Here is a 21303-nt window from a genome sequence, read left to right on the forward strand (position 1 = left end):
TCAGTAAAATCTTGCTTGCATGTGAAATCAGTGAGATTGTTCTGTAGTTTCCACATTCTGTTGGGTCACCTTTCTTTGGGGTAGGAACAAATATCGATCTCTTCCAGTCAGTTGGCCAAGTGGTCATTCTCCAGATTTCTTGGCATGATTTGGTGAGCATGTCCATGGCAGTATCTGTTAATCAAAATGTATTTGTTGCCCATGGGAATCTAGAATGTGTATTTTTAAAGTATAAGTAATTACAGAGTATGCATCATAATATCATGGCTATAATATTTTAAAGCAATGTTACTTATACTACATGAAGTGTCTTAACTATTAAAGGATCATCAAAATAACATTTGTCACAGAGAAGAGTATAATCTGCAGGGCATGGAACCAAACAAAAATCAAATAAATAGACCCAGATTCAATCTAGTGGGTCCAAATCTTGTTTCTCCAAAAGAGCTAACATTGTCTTTAACTTGATCAGCACAATGCAGAGATCTTAGAAGTATTTTCTTAAAATGTCACCACATTTTCTACCAGCATGATATATTATACATTATGTAGAAATTCTTCATAGTGAGATGATCTTGTCCCATACATGATGACAAACTAATTCCTAAATATAGGGCAGAGAAACTGACAATAATCTACCAGTTCTAACTAGGAAATTGCTTTTGTAAAAGAAATACTATAGGAGTTTTGGAAAATCATAGTAGATTTACACAATGAAAGAGAAAGGCTGCATTGCATGTCCATAGTAGTGACAAAGTGAACCACTGTCAGAATCTTTGGTGGCACAAATGGTTAGTGCTGCTAACCAAAATTTTGGATGTCTGACTTCACCCAGACATGCCTTAGAAGAAAAACCTGGAGATTTATAGCCAAAAAGTCAACCACTGGAACAGTTTTACTCTGACACACATGGGGTCACCATAAGCCAGAATCAACTTGATGGCAACTGGTCAAACCATTCTACTCCCATTGTTGTTGTTGTTATTTGCCATCAAGTAGCCTGCATCTCATAGCAACCCTATGTACAGTAGCTTGGAACCCCGCCTTATCCTGAACCACTCTCTCTGTCTCCTACACACTTGCCCCTATTACCTCAGACACTCATCCAGAGTCTTCCTCTCCTGTGCTGTGCCTCCACCCTTCCAAGCATGATGTCCTTCTCCAAGGATTGATCCATCCTGGCCACATGGCCAAAGTATGTGAGATGGCGCTTCAAATCCTTGTCTCCAAGGAGCAGCTTGGTTTCACCCTCTTTAAAACAGACCTGTCTATTCTCTTGGCAGTCCATAGTATGATCAAGACTCTTCTCCAGCACTACAGCTCAAAGGCATCGATTCTTCTGTCATTCAGCTCTCTGATGCATAGTAGGCAATTGTGAAAGTCATGGCGTGAATCAGGTACACCTTAGTCTCTAGAGTAATATCACTGCTCTTTAGCACTCTGATAGGGTCTTTGAGCATATTTCCCTAACGCAATTTGTCTTTTGATTTCCTGACTTCTGGTGGCAAGAGGGTTGACTGTGGAGCCAAGCAAGCTGAAATTGTTAACAACCTCAGTCTTTTCGCCATCTATAATGGTGCTGCCAATTGGCCCAGTGGTAAGAATCTTTGTCTTCTTAATATTGAGTTTCAAGTAACTCCAATTACTTACTTATTTATTTCATAACACTGAAAGGTGGGTTATAGAATTTACATTTAATACTAAGAAACGTATGTCTCAGAGATACTCCACAATTTACCCAAGACTGAACAGGAAGTAAGTAGCAGACTCAACTCCACATTTATCTGAACAGAATTTGTGTTCTCTCCGGCAAACTCTCTGTCAACATTTTCTTCTTAGACAGATTTCTGATCTGGTCATGTTAACCACATGAACTCTGTGGAGGAAATGTCAGTGACCATCTCCTAGAAAGATTTCCTTGTCACTTGGTGTTTACAGAGGACACTGATGAGGACAGTTGGTGCCAAACCAATGCTAGAAGCACTTGAGCCATGGAGTCAAATAAAGAGATTGCTGGGAACACTTGAATAAACGTGGGGGTAGATTCTTGCACACACATACTTTCTTCAACAGAGGATGCTTCCCCACTGAAAACAACACTAATCAGTTTGTAGCGAGATTAAAATGTTAAGATAACAAGGGGAATAAATGTCCTGACACACACAGAATCAAAGACTCCATTGTATCCTCACTTGTAAACCCAGGAAAGGAGCAAATTAACGGGCAACTGAGCATCATGGTCACTAACAATGTGTCCCCAGGACTGGGGTTGTCAGACACACGCTACCACCAATTAAATTTTCCTTCCATTGGCCCATTCTCACTATGGGAGGTTGGAAGCATCTACTGTTGGGTGCCTGAGTCCATTCCAACTCATAGTGGCCCCACTTGCCAAAGTAGAACTCCCCCACAGAATTTTTTTTCCTAGACTATTCTCTTTATAACCCTCCACCAGATGGATTAGCACAAAGGCTGCAACAATGGACTTTAAGCACAGCAGTGATTACGGTGATGTCACAGGATCAAGTGGGGCATCGTGCTATCGTACACTCCTTTCCTATAAGCTGGATGCAACTTGACACCACATATATTTTTAGGAGCATATTTTCACCACATATATTTTCATCAAACCTTTTCTCCTGTGGAAATTCTAGGTGGGTTCAAACTGCTGACTTTCTGCTCACAATCCCCAGAAAGTCAGTATTTCTATTTCCTACCAATGGCACAGCCGGGACTCTGTGAAACAAAACACCTGCTGACTGATTACAAAAGTGATGCCTAAAAATCTGTGAGAACTATTCTCCAAGGTTCAAATTGAGTGACAATTTGAATCTATAAATTGAGCACTGTGCCTGACATTTCCTTGCAGCTTGCTGCTTTCAAATGGTTCATTTGTCAGGTACCTTTGTGGTGAAATGCAGTGGATACAGGTTTGTAAATCCCTTGAAGAAAACAAATGAGTACACCTAATCTCCCCATCTCACCCAGACGCCCATCTGCTGCAGCTTAATCGCCAAGTCAGCACAGCCCTGAGCCAGCCTGCCGGCTGCGCACATGCCAATGTCTATGAGATGCAGCCCACCTGCTGTCTCCAGACTTTTCTTGCAAAATTGGGTTGTATTTCAGCTTTCATTCACTCTAAGGTCTTGTGCATCACTGGAGGAAAAATAAGTGGAACCCAGTTGCTACAATCTGATGGCCTTTTGTGATAAGCAGAAATTCATCTGTTGATCCTATCTAGATTTAGTTAGGTGTGATGGATTCCATTCCAACTCAAAGGTACTCTATATACAACAAACTGAAATCCTTCACAATCCTTGTAATTGCCACTGTGTTTGAGTTCATTATTGCCATAACCATGTCAATCCATCTGGTTAAGTATCTTCTTCTCTTTGGCTGATTTTGTACTTTTCTTTCTGTCTTTCCCCACTCCCCATTTTTTCTTTTATGTCACTCCAAGATGCTAAAGAGCAAAGATATCAGTTTAAAGACTAAGGTGCACCTGATGCAAGCCTTGGTCTTTTCAATTCTTGTTATGTATCTGAGAGTTCGACTAAGGATGACAGAAGAAGAATCAATGCCTTTGAACTATGGTGTTGTGGAAGAGTCTTGAACATCCCATGGACTGTCAAAAGATGAAACAGATCTGTCTTGGAGAAACTGCAACCAGAGTGTTCTTTAGAGGCAAGGATGGGGAGGCCTTGTCTCATATCTTTCGGGCATGTTGTTTGGAGGGGCTATTTCTTGGAGAGGGACAACGAGTTTGGAAAAGTCAGCAAAAAAGAGGAAGACTCTCAATGAGATGGACTGGCCCAATGACTACAGCAATGGACTCAAGAATAGCAGAGATGATGACTATGGCTCAGGGAAGGACAGGGCTCAGATCCATTGTTCACAGGGTAATTATGAGTCATAATTGACTAGACAGCACCTAACAACAACAATGCTTCTCAGGGAAGCTCTGAGGGTGCCATCCACACAGAGTTGCACTACTAATAAAAAGGGCAGCCTCTCTCTGTGGTTTGGATCCACCAGTGGCTTTGAGGAGGAAAATGAGCCAGCTCTTCCTGTGTGGTATGCAGCCTCCAAAAACTCACTGAAGGATCAACTATGAGTCAATTCCACCTCAATGACAGCAGGAGCATGACATTTCTAAATATGGTGTTGGTACCAAAGCAGTGTCTGAGTGGAGGAAATAGTTGATGTATTTGACTACTACTGGAAAGAGCAAAGGCTTGAATTCACTTCACAGCACCTTAGAAGACAGGTCTGGGGCCTACTTCTAAAAAACTCAAGCAATGAGTAGCTGGTGGCACAGAGCTCTGTTCTAACTCACCTGAGGTTATCTTAAGTCAAGTCACCTGGAAGGCAACTGGTGTCACTAGGTTTTGACTACTTTTTGATCACCAAGTGATGCTATCTCTTTGTTCTACAAAAGAACTGACTTCCACATGCATTTTAAGGAAATGCATCATTAAATGATTAAAAAATAAAAAGAAAAGGATAAAATTATAAAAAGGCACAGCATTAGAGCACGTACTTTAGAGAGATTGGCAAGACTTATTTCCAAGGCGTTTAAAGCAACAGGGTAGCTAATGTTCTAAGCTTCTCATTACCAGGACAAGGACGAAGATAACTTTCATGGTCAGATTCCATGGATCCTCTAAGGTGGATTATAGAATTCCTCAGGGAATGTAGTTGTGTCAACATCTACAGTGTTAAAATTGTTTTAAAACTGAATTATAGTGATGGTTACACATCCTGCAAATTTGCTAAATTATTGAATTCTACACATAAAATAGATTCATTTATAATATATAAATTATACCTCAACAAAGTTAGAAGGGAAAAACACCTCTGTTTCCAGCCCTGGCATCTTATTGAAACTCCCCACCAGCATCTATATCAGATTTGTTACTAAAAAGTCTTCTATGAATATCCATTAAGAAATGTCCACTTAGATATTGGCTTTCCCAAGTATCTCTATTCATTGTTTCCCCTCTGAGACTGTATGCTACTCAAGAACAGAGCTTGTCTGTCTGGTTTACTGCTAGGCTTACAGTACTACCAAACAGTGGATATTGCTGCTGGGAAATTGAGTTTCAACTTCCAGTGACCTAATGATAGAGTAGAACTGCTCCATAGGGTTCCCAGGTTGTAACGTTCAGGAGTCACCCCCTTTGGATCAGTTTGCCATACTGTGGTGGCTCGCCGTGTGATTCTGGAAACAGTGTCACTGGTGTTGCAAATACTAAAAGCATCACCCACAATGCACATGGTTCAGTGGAACTTCCAGACAAAGACAAACTGGGAAGAAGGACCTGCCAATCTACATCAGGGGGGGTGGGGAAAGAGCCACATGAAGGCACTCAGCAGATAACCGGAGGGCAGCTGCTTCCTCCAAGTAGAGTCCACTTTGAAGACCTGGACTGAGGAAGGCTTTCATTTGCAACTCAAAATAAGAAGAAACAGCTGTAAGTAGTCATTAAAAAAAATATAACATGGAATCTACAAAGTGTGAATCTAGGAAAACTGAAAACCATAAACAAATGAAGTAAATGTGTAGGAGTCTTACAACAATAACATTTCAATGGCTGCCACATAAACTCTTGCCAGTGGAATGAATACAGATTGAAAGTGGTGACTAGAAGCATTAGAATAATCCACTGGAGCTTTGGGAAGGTCATCCTCAGCACTTAAATAGGAAGCCAACACCAGGTGGTCTTATTGGCAGCCTGGGGTAAGGTTGCTGCTCTAAACCTTATTGTCTGAGGAAGAGGGAGGATTGTAAACCCACAAAAGCACCAGGAAGAAGGGGAGGGGTAATGTAGGAGGCAAACAAGCAAGTGAGCCTAGAGGAACTCCGGGCATAGATAGAGCCAGATCTTGTCAGGGTTCTGAGGAAAGGCAAAGAGACACCATTCATCTCTAATCTACAGTAGGTTCTTTTGTGTTCTTCATATGGTTACTCTCTCTTTCATTTATCACAGAGTTGGAGTCAGTATGACTTGGCAAGAAAAGGGAAGTGGGAAAGAAAAAAAGGAGAGAGGCAGAGAATGAAGAAAATTATTTCCTTTAAACAAACAAACAAACAAAAAAAGGCATGTGTTTCCACAGAGAACTGTCTTATTATTTGCCCCAACCAAGAGGTTTCTCTGAAAATGCTCTTTCCTTCCTCCTAGCTCCAGGGATAAACTCAGACCTGACACCAGCTCATCACCTGCTTGTTTTTCCTTCCACCTGAAGAATGTTGTTTGCTTCCTGATTGGTACTGTTGGGAAACACGATGAGCATCTTGGGACAGCGCTGGTTGAAAGGCAAAAGCTCTCTCTCTAGACATTTCTTTTCCCTGACATCCAGCAACAGCTAGCAATTCATTACATTTCACCACATTTTCCACGTGCCAACACCATGAAGAACAATTTACACATGTAATCTCATTACAACTTAGCATTATTCATACACAGTGCCAGCAACAACGGGCTTTAAATGTACCTGTTATTGTGACAACTGAGGACAGAACCGAGCACTGCTTTTTTCTGTAATCCATGGGGTCACTACGAGTCAAAACCAACTCAATGACATCCAACAACAGCATACACACAAATCTATAACAAACAAAAAGGCCAACATCTCATTCTATAGATAAAGAAACTGAAACACAGAAAATTGAAATAGCTTGCCCAAGGAAACAAAGGTAATGCATTAGGTTCCTGGGAAATTTGTAACAAATTTCCATAGACTGAGTGGTTTAAAAGAATGTATTCCCTCATGCTTCTTGAGACTAAATTCCATCATAGTGAGGCTCCCTCTGCAGGGCCCTAGGGAAGAATCCATTCTTGTCTCTTCCATCCATACTGGGCATACGTTGGCTTGCATCGGCATTGATCACATGACCTTCTCCCTTTCTCTCTCTGCCTCTTCATAGGGTCTTCTTGTAAGGATACAGTCAAATAGATTTAAGGGCTGCCCTAATTAGTATGGCTCTGTTGTAGCAAATTACATGTTGCAAGGACTATGTCCAAGTAAGGTCACATTCTGAAGTTCTGTGTAGATAGGGATTTTGCAGACACTATTCAAATAATCAACTGAGTACAGGTAAGAAATAGTTTAATTAGGACCTGAATTCACATCTGATCCTGAAGGCCAACTAGTCTTAAAATAGCTAAGTAAGATAGTTCAATTAGGTGGCATAAAGCAATCAGAATAGCAAATTTATTGGAGTTGGCGGGGAAGGGGGGGAGATCTTCACCACAAACTTGGAATGATCCAAGCCCACTCTGAGTCAATCCATTTGTGCACCATTGTCAAGAAGATGGGTAAGTAAGAGGTATCTTGGGTCCTTGGCCGGGCTCTTCCTCACACTTCCTGACCAAGTTACTCACTCTCCTTTGTTCTCTCTAAATCATTTCTTTAAAAGGTGATGGTCTCTCAGGGCCCTTTCAGCTTCAGAAGATTCCCATAGGATTCCAAGATGTAGCCTATTTCTGTGTGGCCTGACTCATGTCACACATCATTTGAAAAAAGAGGTTAGATGAAGAAATATAAAATGGGTCAACAGCACTTATAAGATTGCCTGGAGGACTAAGGGATGCAAGATACTCAGACACTAAAACTAGTAAATAAATTGGGTTAATTGGCATTGTGTCCTAAATTTCAGATTATTTTATCACTATTATTCAAGTTGCTATTGTTGTTGGGTGATGTTGAGTCACTGTCAATTCATAACAGCTCTATGTAATAGAGTAGAACTATCTCTTCTGGAGTTCTTGGTGGCTTAGAGGTAAGGAATTGAGCAGCCAATGCACAGGTACACAGTTCATATCCACCAGCTGCTCTATAGAAGAAAGATGGGCTCTTCCTGTGTGATTTACTGCCTCTGAAAAACCATGGAGGGTCACCTATGGGTCAGCTCAACTCCATCAAGTACAACAACAATCTTTAAAGGAGGAAGAGACCTAGAATTTCAGTGGTTAACACACTTAGTTGCTAAATAAAAGGTTTCTAGTTAAAACCACCAGCTGCTACACAAGATGAAAAGGAAATCTGCTTCCATAAAGATTTACAGCCTTGAAACCCTGTGCAGCAGTCCTATTCTGTCCTGTAGGATCACTATGAGTTGGGATCAACTTGGAAAAAATGTTTGTGTTGCTGTTGCTAAGCTTCAAGGAAGTCAAAGTTTTCCTACAAAGCCTTTAGGAATGTTTTGGACATTCTTGCTGGGGGTGGGAGGAGGAAGGCAATCCCAAGTTAATGACCTATAACAACCATTTTCTTTTATTCACAATGTTGTCGGTCAGGAGTTTGGGGATGAATGTCCAGGGCTGTTTAGCTCTGCACCACATGTCTCAGCTGCGGTGGGCTCTTGGGAGACCTTTCCAGATGGCCTGTCCACCCACACCACTGGAGCCTCAGTGTATCTTGGCTTCTCTCTCTCTCTTTCTCTATGTGGTTTCTCAGCTCCTACACCTCTCCCCGTGGCTTCAGTTTCTCCAGCAAGGTGGTCTCAGGATATTCACTTTTCAGATGTGGTGACTGGCTCCCAACAGACCAACACAAAAGTTTTCAGTCTTACAGGAGACGAGCCTAGAAGTGAAATATCATCATTTTCATCACACTATTCATTCAATCAATGACAGGTTGGCTTACACTCCAGGGCAAAGAAAACAGCCTCCACCTGTCAGTGGAAGGAGCGTTAATATGTCACAATGTTTTCACTCCAGATCTGGCCAGGAATGCCAAACAGAACATTGGATGTGTAGAATCTGGGATTGTCCGGTATGTAACACTATACTGGCCACTGTATAAGAGAACTAAATTGTTTCATTAAAACTGATTACCTGAGATGGCTTTGGATCAAGGTTTAAAAGATGTTCCCAGGCTATGGATTTGGTAGTTTCTCCCATCTCAGCTATGTCAGAAAATGTGTGGATGGCCCAGGATAGGACAGGGTTCAGATCTGTTGTTCACAAGATCACTATGGGTCACACTCCACTCCGCAGCACCTAACAGCAACCAGTCTCAACATATCAAACAAGTCTGGTTTCTATTAAGAATGTCATTCTGTTTCACATTTTTCCTTCCTTTAGATCACAATTGAACTACTGAGTCCTTGAGCAAAACATTGGGCCTCAGTAGCAAGGCACCATTCATTTTTTTCAGAACTTGGGGTAATAAAGGTAGCAGTTTGCAATTAAATTTACAGGTTGCTTCCTTCTATAATCCCCGAATTTCCTTCTGCTGTTACAGACAAATAGAAATCAATCGCTTTACTTTGAATGATCTCTAACATGTGTTCCAGACCAAGACACTACCCAGCAATCTAGAAGGTAGACAGAAACTTTTAAAACTTTATAAGGACAATTGACTGTAGACACGCTCAGAACCATGACTACAAACTTTGAACTATGAAAAAATGAATTCCATGAAATGTTTAGTTGTACTTAGCATACAGTCTTCTCTTCTCACCCTCTGTTATTGTAATTATAAAGTTAAAAAACCTTTATATTTAGACTTTTCACCCTCCCTAATTTTTTATTTCCAAGTGTAAAAATTTTAATACCTAATTTGTTAAAATATTAGTATCTACTCATGTCAGTTGCTTATTACATGAGTGGTTTATTTTTCTTTTTGATGTTAAGTCATCAAAGTTACATATAAAAGTAGATGTTGTTGTTGCTGTGGTGTGGCATCGAGTTGTTCACGACTCATAGTGACCCTATGTACAACAGCCTTAAACCCTGCTCTATCCTGTGCCAATCTTACTATCTCCCATTACCCCAATTACTGAATCAATCCATCTCAACAAGGGTCTCCCTCATTTGCACTGTCCCTCCACCCTCTCAAGCATAACATTCCTCTCCAAGGAACATATCCAAAGTATGTCAGGTGAAGCTTCAGAATTTTTGCTTCCAAGGAGCAGCCTGATTATACCCTCTCTAGGACGAACCTGTTTGTCCTCCTAGCCATCCATGGTATATTCAATACTCTTCTCCAACATCATAGCTCAAAGGTATCAATTCTCCTTTTATCATCCCTAGTCATTGTCTAGCTTTCTGATGCATACATAACATGTAATTGTGAAGACTATGGCCCAAATCAGGTGCACCTTATTCTCCAGACTAACATCGTTTCTCTTCAGTACTTTGGAGAGGTCTCTGACAACAGACTTTCCCAATGCAATTTGTCTTTTAATTTCCTGACTGCTGATACCAAGAGTGTTGATTCTGGAGCCAAGCAACCTGCAGCTATTAATAATCTGAATATAGATAGGTAAACTAAAAACTCATTGCTGTTGAGTTGGAATAGACTCATAGCTGACTCTCCAACAGATTTTAGAGACTGAAAATAGCATTGGAGAAGATTGCTCATATTTCTCCCATAAGTTAGTGATTCGACCCATATGACTTTGTGTTGACATTGCTACTCCCTACCCACTAGGCCACCAGAGTTCTCTATCATGTACTCTCTGTCTCACTCTCTCTCTGTGTAGGTAGATAGATGATAGGTAGAGAGATAGATAGACGATAGATCCAGACAGACGGATATAGATACAGTGTTGTTATGTGCCATCGAGTTGCCTGCGACGCATAGTGATCATATGTACAGCAGCACTGAACCCTACCCTGTCCTGAGCCAGTCTTACTAATTCCAACACTCCAAGTCCCACTGCCCCAGTTACTCACTCACTCTATCTATCATCTATCTATCTATCTATCTATCTATCTATCTATCTATCTATCTATCTATCGTCATTATCTATCTATCTATCTGGATTCATTGCCATTGAACAGTAATTGTCTCATAGCTGACTGTCCAGAGGGTTTTCGAGGTTATAGATACCACAGAAAGAGATTGCCCATCTTTTCCTGACATAAATACATAGATGTAGATAATATATTTATTTAGATATATATACAGATATATATAGTCAAATATATAGAAGGCATATATATTATTTGCTTATGAATTCTTATCAGTTATATACTTTCAAAGCATATTCTCCCAGAATATGTAATGGGAACTCCAGAAGACATAGTTGGGCTCATGCAAATAGGTGGACAGTTGTTTGATAAGCAGTTGTTTGAACAGAACAAGGGAATATTGCAAGATTTAAAATATGGAAAAGCATATGTCAGAGTTGTATTCTTTTATCATACCTACTTAATCTGTGTGCTGAACAAACAATCTAAAAAGCTTAACTGCATGAAGAAGAGTGTGGCATTGGGATTGTAGAACAATCCTTACAAGGTTGTACAATAACCTGTCTTATACAGATAATACAACCTTTGCTTAGATACCATGTATTGATGAAGCTCAAAGATTATAGTCTTCACTGTGGATTACAGCTCAGTATAAAGAAAACCAAAGTCTTCACAACTGGATCAATAAACAACAACAAAAAGATGAAAGATTGATGTTGTCGAGGATTGAATTGTACTTGAATCCACACTCAACACTAATGAAAACGGCCATCAAGAAATCAAACAATACACTGCATTGGGCAGATCTGCTCCCAAAAGTGCCAAGAACCTCTTTAAAGTGCTAAGAACAAGAATGTCATCCGAAAGACTGAGGTGCACCTAAGCCAAGTGATGGCATTACCAGTATTTTCATATGCATGTGAAACTTGGACAGTAAATTAAAGAGGCTGAAGAATAATTAAATGATGCCTTTGAACTGTGGAGGCAATGATGAATACTGGATATCTCACAGACTGCCCAAAAAGCAAACAAATCTGTTTGGGAAGAAGTGTGCCAGGGTGATTCTTCGAAGGGAAGTTTGGTGAGCCTTCACCTCATATATTTGGGGCAGGCTGTCAGGAAGGGCCAGTCCTTGGAAAAGGACATCCTGTTTGGGAAAGTGCATGAGTAAAAGGAAGATCTTCAATGAAGTAGATTCATGTGGAGACTACAGTAATTGTTTTTTAAGCATAACAGAGATTGGTGAGGATGATGCAAGATCAGACCAAGATTTGTTATGTTGCACATACAGTCACAATGAGTTGGAACCAAATCTAAAGCACCTAACAATAACACATGACTTGTATTTTCACTTTTATTGAAGTCTTATCTAATTGTGCAACCCTATGATTAACACCCTATCGCCCTATCCATACCCCTCTATTCCCACCCTCCCCCATGCCTTGGATCTTCATATTCATTCTACAATAATAGTTTTATACAGTATTTGCCCTGTGAAACTTAGTTCACTCAGCATAATGCTCTCCAGTCCCTCCCAAATCAGGTAGTAATTTAAAAAATTCTTGTTCCTGCGAGCTGTGTAGTATTCTGTTGTATGAATGTACAATTTCTCAGTCCATTTGTTTGTGGTTGGACATCTGGGCTTTTTCCATGTTCTTGCGATGGTGAATAATGCTGCTATGAACATTGGTGTACAAGTTTACATTTGAGCCTCAGTTTTCATTTTCTTGGGGTATATTCCAAGCATTGGAATAGCTGGGTCATATGGAATTTCTATGTTCAACTTTTTTAGCCAAACTGCCTTCCAGAGTGGTTATACCATTGTACAATCCCACCAACAAATGTATAAGAGTTCCTATCTCACCTTATCCTCTCCAACAGTTATTACTTACTGTCCTGTTAAACTTTACCACTGCTACTAGAGTGAGATGGTATCTCATTGTGGCTTTGATTTGCATCTCTCTTATTGCCAGTGATTTGGAGCATTTCTTTGTATGTCTGTTGGCTATTTTAATATCTTCCTCTGTGAAAATTCTTTCCATGTCTTTTGCCCATTTTGTAATTGGGTTATCGGACTGTTTCTTGTGGAGACCCAGGAGTATTCTATAAACTTTCATTCTGAGACTCTTTGTCTGAGATGGTACTGCCAAATGTCTGTTCCCAGTCAGTAGGTTTTCTTTTCAACCTATTGGAAAAAGTTTTCGATGAGCATAGGCATTTAATCTTTAGAAGGTCTCATTCAACAGTTTTATCCTCCTCAGAGTGTATATTTCTGGCTGTATTTGGCAGTCTCTTTATACTGTAGATTAGAGCTTCTAAGCTTGATCCCAGTTTGTCTCTTACGAACTTTATGGTTTTGGGCTTTACTCCCAAGTCTCTTACTCACCTTGAGGTGATTTTTGTGTATTCAGGGCTTCTTGTCATTCTATAAAAATATGAGAAATGTCTTTGTATTTCTTTTTTTAATTCATTTTAATGTTTACAGAAACTTAAGATTTCCATTCATTCACTGTTGCACTTTTCTCCCTGCCCACCCACTCCCCCCTAATTTGATCTTCTCTTTGAAAAGAGAAAAATTATTTCATTGTTATATAATCCCTCCCCCCAAGACCACTTTACTGTGCAGCCTTCATTTATGGACTCCTGTCACAAGAGAAATGTCTTTATATTTCTAAAAAGAAGGTTGTCAACATTTTTACCAGGACTGTGCTGGATCTATACAGGGCCTTGAATAATATTATCATCTTACCAATATTAATTCTTCCTGTCTATGAACATGGAGCTCTGGCTTAACTGTAAGGAATTGTGCTACCAACACAAAGTTACCTGGTTCAAATCCATGAACTGCTCTATGGGAAAAAGATGGGCAATTAAATTCCGTGCAATTTATTGTCTCTGAAAATCTGCTGGGGAGTCAGGTATGGCTTGCTTCTGACCAGATGGTACATATCCATGAACACAGTACATCTTTCTACTTATTTTGTGTACTTCAATACCTTTCAATAGTGTTTTACAGTTTTCATAACAGAAATCCTTCGTGTCCCTAGTTAAATTTATTTCTAGATATTTTCTTTTCTTAGATGCTACTATAAATGAAATAGTTTCCATAATTTATCTTTCAGACTTTTCCATTGGTGATGTATAAAAACCTAGTTGATTTATCATTATTGTTATTATTAACCTCATAGAACTTTTCTAGATGCTACTATTATCTCTGGGGATTTTCCTGAGGATTCTCTGATCTTTCTCTACATAGGACCATATCATGCATGGGTAGAGATAATTTCACTTCGTTTTTCCTATCTGTATACCTATTATTTTTCTTTTTGTCTTTTCTTTTGCTCTGCTTGGGACTTCTAATACAAAATTGATTAGAAGAGGGAGAATGAACACCTTTGTCTTTCTCAAGTTTTAATTGTGAGGAGAGTTGTTTTAAAACACACATTTGTGTTTTGAACCTATCTCTTGTTTGGGAAGACTGAGGAAGGGGTATTGTGTAATTCTGCTTTCCCTAGGATCATAGTAAGGACAGAAGGCAGCAGATGCACACATCCCATCTACCCAGTTTTCTTCCTCTTCTCATTAACTAACAGATGCCAAACAGCATATGGGGTCAGTCCCTTCCCAGCTATGTTGCCATAGAAATAATACTTTAGGCAGATAGTCTCCCAATATTTTATTTGAGACAAGAATGGAAATTGTGAAGCTATGCATTCTTCTCATGCCACCCCTGATTCACATTGAGGAGCTTTGATCACAAAGGTATATACACTTCAGTCTGCAGTCCCAGTTCTGCTGTGTTCTACTGGAAAAAAAAAATCACATTCTGAAATCCTATTGTGTGTCTTGTCAAAATTAGAGACCTGAAAGAATAAGCCCCTAGTTCTTGAATTAAGGTTGGGCATTTAGTCAAAGAATTGCTGAGTCCTGAGTATTTGGTGCTTAATATATAAGGGAGTGCTGGCCCAGAGGACTTCTTGCCCCAAGAAGTGAGAGTGCTTGGAGAAAGACCAGAGTAAAGTTCTCTGATGTAAGGTGTTAAGGCAGAATCCCTGATTGCCTCAGTTTCAGTGTCTTCAGTGTGATATCAGTAAAAGGTAACGTAGTAGGTTTGTGTTTTTCATAGACCTGGATGTTCTTGTCTTTGATAGTTTTACAGCACTTTTAAATTTTTTCCCCAGGGCATTCCATTTTTATGTCTTTCCATTATGATACAATTCTCTTAACTTCCACAAATCACCCATAACCCAAGATTTGTCTCAGGCCACAGTTAGTAGTTGTCTGGGGTAGATGCATTTGGAAAACCTTCGTAAACCACAGCAATTCTGCTTCCAACATAAAAGGTCTTTGAGATACCACTAGTGAATTTTCATCTCTGCCCTGCCACAGAGTTGGTCTTCTATCCCCAAATGATTTTCCCTAGGTGTTCTCCTGCTAGGTGTTTATTTTGACTCCTATCTGTATGAGTTCCAAATACCTGGGGTCCTAGGGCCCAGGCTCTCCAGGTTGATCACTGAGATGCCATCCATACCTGGTTTTACTAGCTGTTATCCAGATAGGTTGATATGTTCCTTTTCTTCCCTCTTGCCTATATTAGGCATCATTCTCTCCAGGACTACTATCTTTGGATGTTGTAAAAACAAAACAAATCTATTATTGTTGGTTTAACACTGACTCATGGAAACTTCAAGTGTGTCAGAGTAGAACTATGCCGCACAAGGTGTTCAATGGCTGAGTTTTCAGAAGTAGATAGTGAGGGCTTTCTTCCAAGACACCTCTACATGAACGATGGACCCTAACCTCTAATCATTTGGTTAGCTGCTGAATGTGTCAACCATTTGTACCGTCCAGGGACTGTAGATGTGTCAATTGGAAGTGATTTTTTTTTCTCCAATAAAATATTTGTCTTTTTTAAAGTGGTTTTGAAATGATACTTTGTCTCAGAAATGTTGTTGTTGCTAGGTGCCATTGAGTGGAGTATGACTCATACCAACCCTAGGTTGGAATATGACTCATAACAACCCTAGGAACAGCAGATCTGATCCCTGTCCTACCCTGAGCCACTCTCACAATCTCTGACACACCTGGGCCCATGGCCATAGTCACTGTGTCAACTCACCTAGTGAGGGTCTTCTTTTCCTTCATCTTCCCTCTACCTTTTCAAGCACAATGTCCTTCTCCAAGATACAACTTTCCTAGCAACATGCCTGAAGTATATGTGAGCTGAACCTAGGCCATCCTAGCCTCTGAGCAGCACTGGCTGCAGTTTCTCCAAGACGTGTCTGTTCTTTCTTTTACTGGTCCACAGGATCTTCAGTACTCTTTTCCTTCTGTCATCTTTATTTACTGTCCAGCTCTCAGCAGCCTAGCAAGTGATTGAAAAGAAGAATCTTTCACTCGTCTCCACTTCTGTGAGGGCACCAATATACCAGATTCAGCTGAGACATTGCCCTAACCTGGGACATTATCCTGCTGTGCCAGTCATGTGTCTCAAATAGAAGAGTAGATTCATTAAGCAACAGGAAGACCATCCAGAAGCAGAAGCTCAGAGACAATAACCTTCCTTCAGAACTGCCAGAGAGAGAAACCTTCCATAAAGCTGGTCCCTGGGATTCAGACCTGTTGCCTCCTAAACTGTGAGACATATCTATCAACTCATTGTATTTGGGGCAACAATGTGCATATATTGCTAATTCCTTTGTAGCTTGAGTATCTATATTTTTGTTTATGTATCAAAAATATTAGCTAGGTATTTTAGGTACTACATTAGAAAAATGAGGATGATATTATTGGGAGGGACCAAGTCTTAGTTCCCTTGCCCTGTCTTACTTTCTAATGTTGCTACAACAGAGATGCAGACAGATAACTTTAACAGAGGATTGTTTTCTCACAATTTAGGTGTGAAAAGTCAAAGTGCCAGCATTCTCTTATCTGTAAGGTCTAAAGGAAGGTCTTTGTTTTTCTCGACATGCTTAAGTGTGGAATTCCTTGGAGATCTTTATATATTTTGCTTCTCTCATGTTGAGGCGTTTATAAGTAGGGAGGAAACGGGTCATAGAGGAACAGGGCCATGAGCATCTCTCTGAAAGGGACAGACGGAGTAAGAATGATACAGCCCCTCACTACCCTAGAGCAGAAAGTGGATCAGGAGCCCATAGCCCAGCCCTATGGTACCTGTAGACCCCCACCGACAAGAAGAGATTATTTTATTCATTGCTGACTCACAGATTCACAGTTATGGTACCAACAAAGGGATTTATTAGGGAAGGAAGTTGGAGAGTGTGGGAGGCAGAGAACATCACAATATCACTCAAAATGAGTGCAGGTTTTAGCCCAACATTTCCAAGGCACAACTCCTCAGTTAGGCCAGGCTCCATTTTCAATTCAGCAAGCCGCTTTTCCTTCCACCATCAAAGGCAAGAACAGCAAAATCCAGATGTGACCAGTACAAATGCAAGAAGCCTCAAGTCACACCTTGCCACCATTTGTCCACAGCAATGTCGCTCTCTCCACCACCAGGATCTCACTCTCACCAAAGTCTTGCAGAACAAGTATCTTTCTCCAAGAACTTACTCCTCTCTTAATCTTCTTTCTTGATAGTGCTGAGGCCCCCTCTCTCTGCCTGCTTTCCTCCCTAGTATCTCTTGTCAGACAAAAGGTGATGTAGGCCTAACCTGAAGAAACTCTCCTTTCATCAGATCAAAGCTGTAAGGTAATTAAAGTTGTTGCATCTCACCCTGATTCCCTTAAAACAGATTGACTGATCTAGAAGGGAATGAGTACATTATAACATAGCCACCTCAAACCCTTCCTCATTGACATCAAAGAGGTTACGTTTTATAACACATGGGATAATTGTACAGTGCTGAGAATCATGGCCTGGCCAAGCTAACACATATTTTGGTGGGATACAATTCAATCCATGATACCTTCTGTGGAAGAGGAGACTAAAGATAGAAAATTGTCTTCATGTAGTTACACTGCATTCCTTCTGACTCAATTCTCATTATCTAAAGAGATTTTGCTGTGACTGGCATGTGATCTTCAGCCATACCTCATTTTCACTACAACTGGTACCTTATTCATTAAGCCAGAGAGAAGGGCTCTGAGACCAGCAAAAAGCATTACATTATGAGTTATGTGTTATGCTTGAGATGAATGCACAGTCTAATTTTAGTGTTCAAAATAGGTTTCAGTAAGGAAGAAGGAGTGAAGCATTAGTTAGTGCTCCAGAAAGCAGGTTGATTATGAGGACAGGCAATGTCAGGGAAATGAATACCTGACCCGATGACCTCACTGGCAGTTGACAAGCAAACAGCCCTGTGCCATAGTGATTTATTCAGTATGGCTTGTCTAGCCATCGTCAGTGTAACCCTAATTCTACAGCTGGCCAGAACTATGCAAATCTTGATATTTGTAGCCCACCAAAGAGCTTACATGCTTATTCACAATGTAAATAAGGAAATTGCACCTTTGGGGCAAGAAAATACAACTAAAATGGATAAATCACTAGTGTGGGGATTGGTCAGTTTTACCATGTGCCAAAATTGACGCTTAAATTGAGCAGGCTCAGAGGCAGAAAACAGGATTCTCACTACTATCAAGAAAGAAGCAGCAGTGTGTCCTCAGGGCTGGGGTCTCCTGTGCAAAATAGAGAAAAAGCAAAACAGAGAGGTGGCAGTGGAAGCCACAGCAGCAGCAAGTGGTAGAGGTGGCTGAGAATCAGGGAGGGATTGATGAAAGACAAAGTTGCTGTGGGTCTGCCCACAGAACTAGTGTCAAATGTATTCAGGCCTAAGCTTGCTGGTGGAGTTGGGGTTGTATATCTTTGTCAGAACTAAAAGAACTTTGCAACACTTTTCATGAGCATAAGGCTGAAACCAAAATGAGGCTGAGGGTCCTGCCTGAGAGCTTGTCAGAGAAAAACCTGCCTAATTGAAGACTTGTACCCTGAGTGTTTCAAATATGAATAGTAACATGTTACTCTCCTAATAAACCTCATGATCAGATTATCTGTGAATTCTATGTGCCCATGGCAAGGAATTCACAAACTATTTTGGAGAGCAGTAAGAGTCCTGGGAGGAGGGTTAGCAATAGAATTAGGTCATGTCTGACTTCATTGGAGTTGTCCTTCCCCTTGTGAAGTGAGTGGAAGTCAGACTTTGCCTCACTTACAGCTGCCACTTTGTTTTTACAAGTACATAGATTAAAATCTTCCACTCACTAGCCTCCTCAGAGTGTCACTCAAGTTCTCTGTCCTCAGGCAAGCTCGCTTCTCAGAGGCTGGCAAAGGACCCAGCCTCAGCTTTTGTTTCTTCTCCATGGCATTGTTCCCTGGCTTACAAACAAAGCCATTCCATCTCATCCTTCAGACTTCCCAGAAATGGCTGGCTAGAACCAAATCCCAGCTCTCTGTGGTCCTTAATATGTCTCATCTGGTGCTAACATTGAGTCTATCACAGAGCAGGAAAGTTTGACCCTACAAAACAGGCAGTGTGTGTGTGTGTGTGTGTGTGTGTGTGTGTGTGTTTTCTTTTTCTTTTTAAGGAAAGTTACTCTAGGTCCCAAAGGTATAATCAGATCTATTCTTGCCCCCTGCTTTGAGGAAAGACAGGGGTAAAATCCAGGCCAGTTGTTCCTTGAACAAGCAGGTCACTCAGTCCCACTGGGAATAGCTCAGGCTTTTAGATCCCTGGAATTTTACCTGATCTTCTTTGTACTGAAAAGAATATTGAAAATTATATGCCATATACTTAAAACCTCTGTGTATCTGTCAGGGCTTACAGTTGCTAATAATAAAAATGAGTTCTGAAAAAAATAAAAGAGAAAATGAATTCTGATTGATTTAATGAAATTCTTAAAAAAGATAGCTGGACTCCTCATGGGGTCACCACAAGGCTAGAAAATTAAAGTGCTGAACTACACCACCTAGAGCACTACAGAACTAGGCAGCAGAAACAGTCCTGAAGAGGCAGCCTCTTTGCAATTGCTGGCACAAATGCTACAGCCTGCTCTTTCCATGGCTGGCTCTGCATGCAGGATGCTGCTACCAGTACCAACGGCTGCTGCTGGCCCAAGAGTGTAAATTTGCTTAATGGCGAGTGTTACCAATCCCCTCTATCTTAAACTGCTAGCTTTACATTCAGAGTCTTGGCAGGGAGGGTTGCATCAGATTTCAGGAAGCCTGGGTATACATCATGCTAGCATCACAGAGAAGACTGGGAAAGTCTTCAGTGGGAGGGTAGGCTCTGAGGGACTGATGATAAGAAGTTGTGCTGTAATTCCAAAGGTATGGAGTTCAACTCCACCAGATGCTCTGCAGGAGAAGGATGGGCAAGTTCCTCCCATGTGATTTACTGTCTGAAAAGCTGCTGCAGGGTCAGCTATGAGTTGATTCCAACTTGACAGCAAACGATAACCTTCTGTTAGATCTAACCTTGACACCTATGCACTTATTTCTAGCTTGAGCAAACTCATTAATCCAACATTTTTTTAAGCATTGATTGCTTTTGAGAATAATAGACTTTCTTGTCAAGTAGCCCACAATCTAGTTAGAAGGACAGGCCAATACTCAAACCAGTATAATAAGTTATTTGACAGAACTAAGTACATAAACTTAAAAAGACTCGTTGCTATTAATTCAGAATTTACTCAAAACTAACTCTCTATTGGGTTTCCAAGGCTGTAAATTGCACAGGAGGAGAGTGACCGTCTTTCTTCTGAGGAGAAGACATTTTTCTTCTTCAAACTGCCAGAGAAGCGCCTTGGGGTTAACAGCAGAGTTCTTTACAGACTAGACAACTAGAGCTGGATAAGCTAATAAGGAGAAGAGGTGTGTTAATAAAATCTTGAAGGATAAATGGGAATTGGTGGGGCAAGTGCAGGCAAGAGGACTTGGGGAAGAACTTCATCATGATTGTACATGGATACAAGCAAAGAATTAGTGAAGGATGAGGATGGAGGGGCCAGAAGTGGCAAGTCACAAAAAGCTTTGCACCTCAAGTAAGAGCTTGGATTTTACCTTGAACATAATATAAAATCTATATTAAAGGAAAATCATTTCAGAAACATCACTTGGAAATACAAAAGTAGTATTCAGGACAAGACTGAAGTTTGGGATATCAGCTAGGAAGTTATTGTGGAAGTCTGTTGTGTTGTATGTGTACCATAGAACCGACTGATAGCTGACCCTCTGAAGGGTTTTCAGCAGTACTTAACTGAATGGGAGCAGACTGCCCATCCTTTTTCCATGGAGAAGCTGGTGGCCTCAAACTGTGTGCCTTCAGGGTTACAGCACAGTTTCTTGCCACTAGATCACCAAAGTTCCCTTCAGGAGTCTATTGTTGCTGTTGTTGCTGATTGCCGTCAAGTCAAGCACAACACATAGCAACCCTATGAACAAAAGGCCTGAAGCCTTTATATAACCATCATCATTTATCAAAGTTCATTGAGTTTCCGGAGGCATGTGTTAAGGAAGTGGATGCCACTCCTGCTTTCAAAAACAAGTTAATAGTTTTTTGAAATGTATTGAATGGAGCTGGAGAGAGAATGATTGAATTTTGCACAATCAATGACTTATTCATTGCAAATACATTTTTTT

General features: G+C 40.5%; 2 protein-coding genes across 2 annotated transcripts in view; both read right to left on the minus strand.

Moving 5' to 3' along the window:
- LOC102860683 (coagulation factor VII-like) overlaps window positions 1–15232 on the minus strand; it is a 34417-nt gene extending 19185 nt beyond the window's left edge. The window contains exon 1 of the mRNA XM_006894315.1: window positions 15181–15232. Coding sequence (XP_006894377.1) covers window positions 15181–15232 — 52 coding nt within the window. The remainder of the gene's footprint in view (window positions 1–15180) is intronic.
- The window catches only part of LOC102845342 (involucrin-like), a 382191-nt gene that overhangs the window by 297357 nt on the left and 63531 nt on the right, over window positions 1–21303 (minus strand). The gene's annotated exons all lie outside the window — the stretch shown is intronic.

Source organism: Elephantulus edwardii, unplaced genomic scaffold (assembly GCF_000299155.1).
Source record: "Elephantulus edwardii isolate Elephantulus edwardi_28Jun2011 unplaced genomic scaffold, EleEdw1.0 scaffold00139, whole genome shotgun sequence".
NCBI classification, from domain to species: Eukaryota; Metazoa; Chordata; class Mammalia; order Macroscelidea; family Macroscelididae; genus Elephantulus; species Elephantulus edwardii.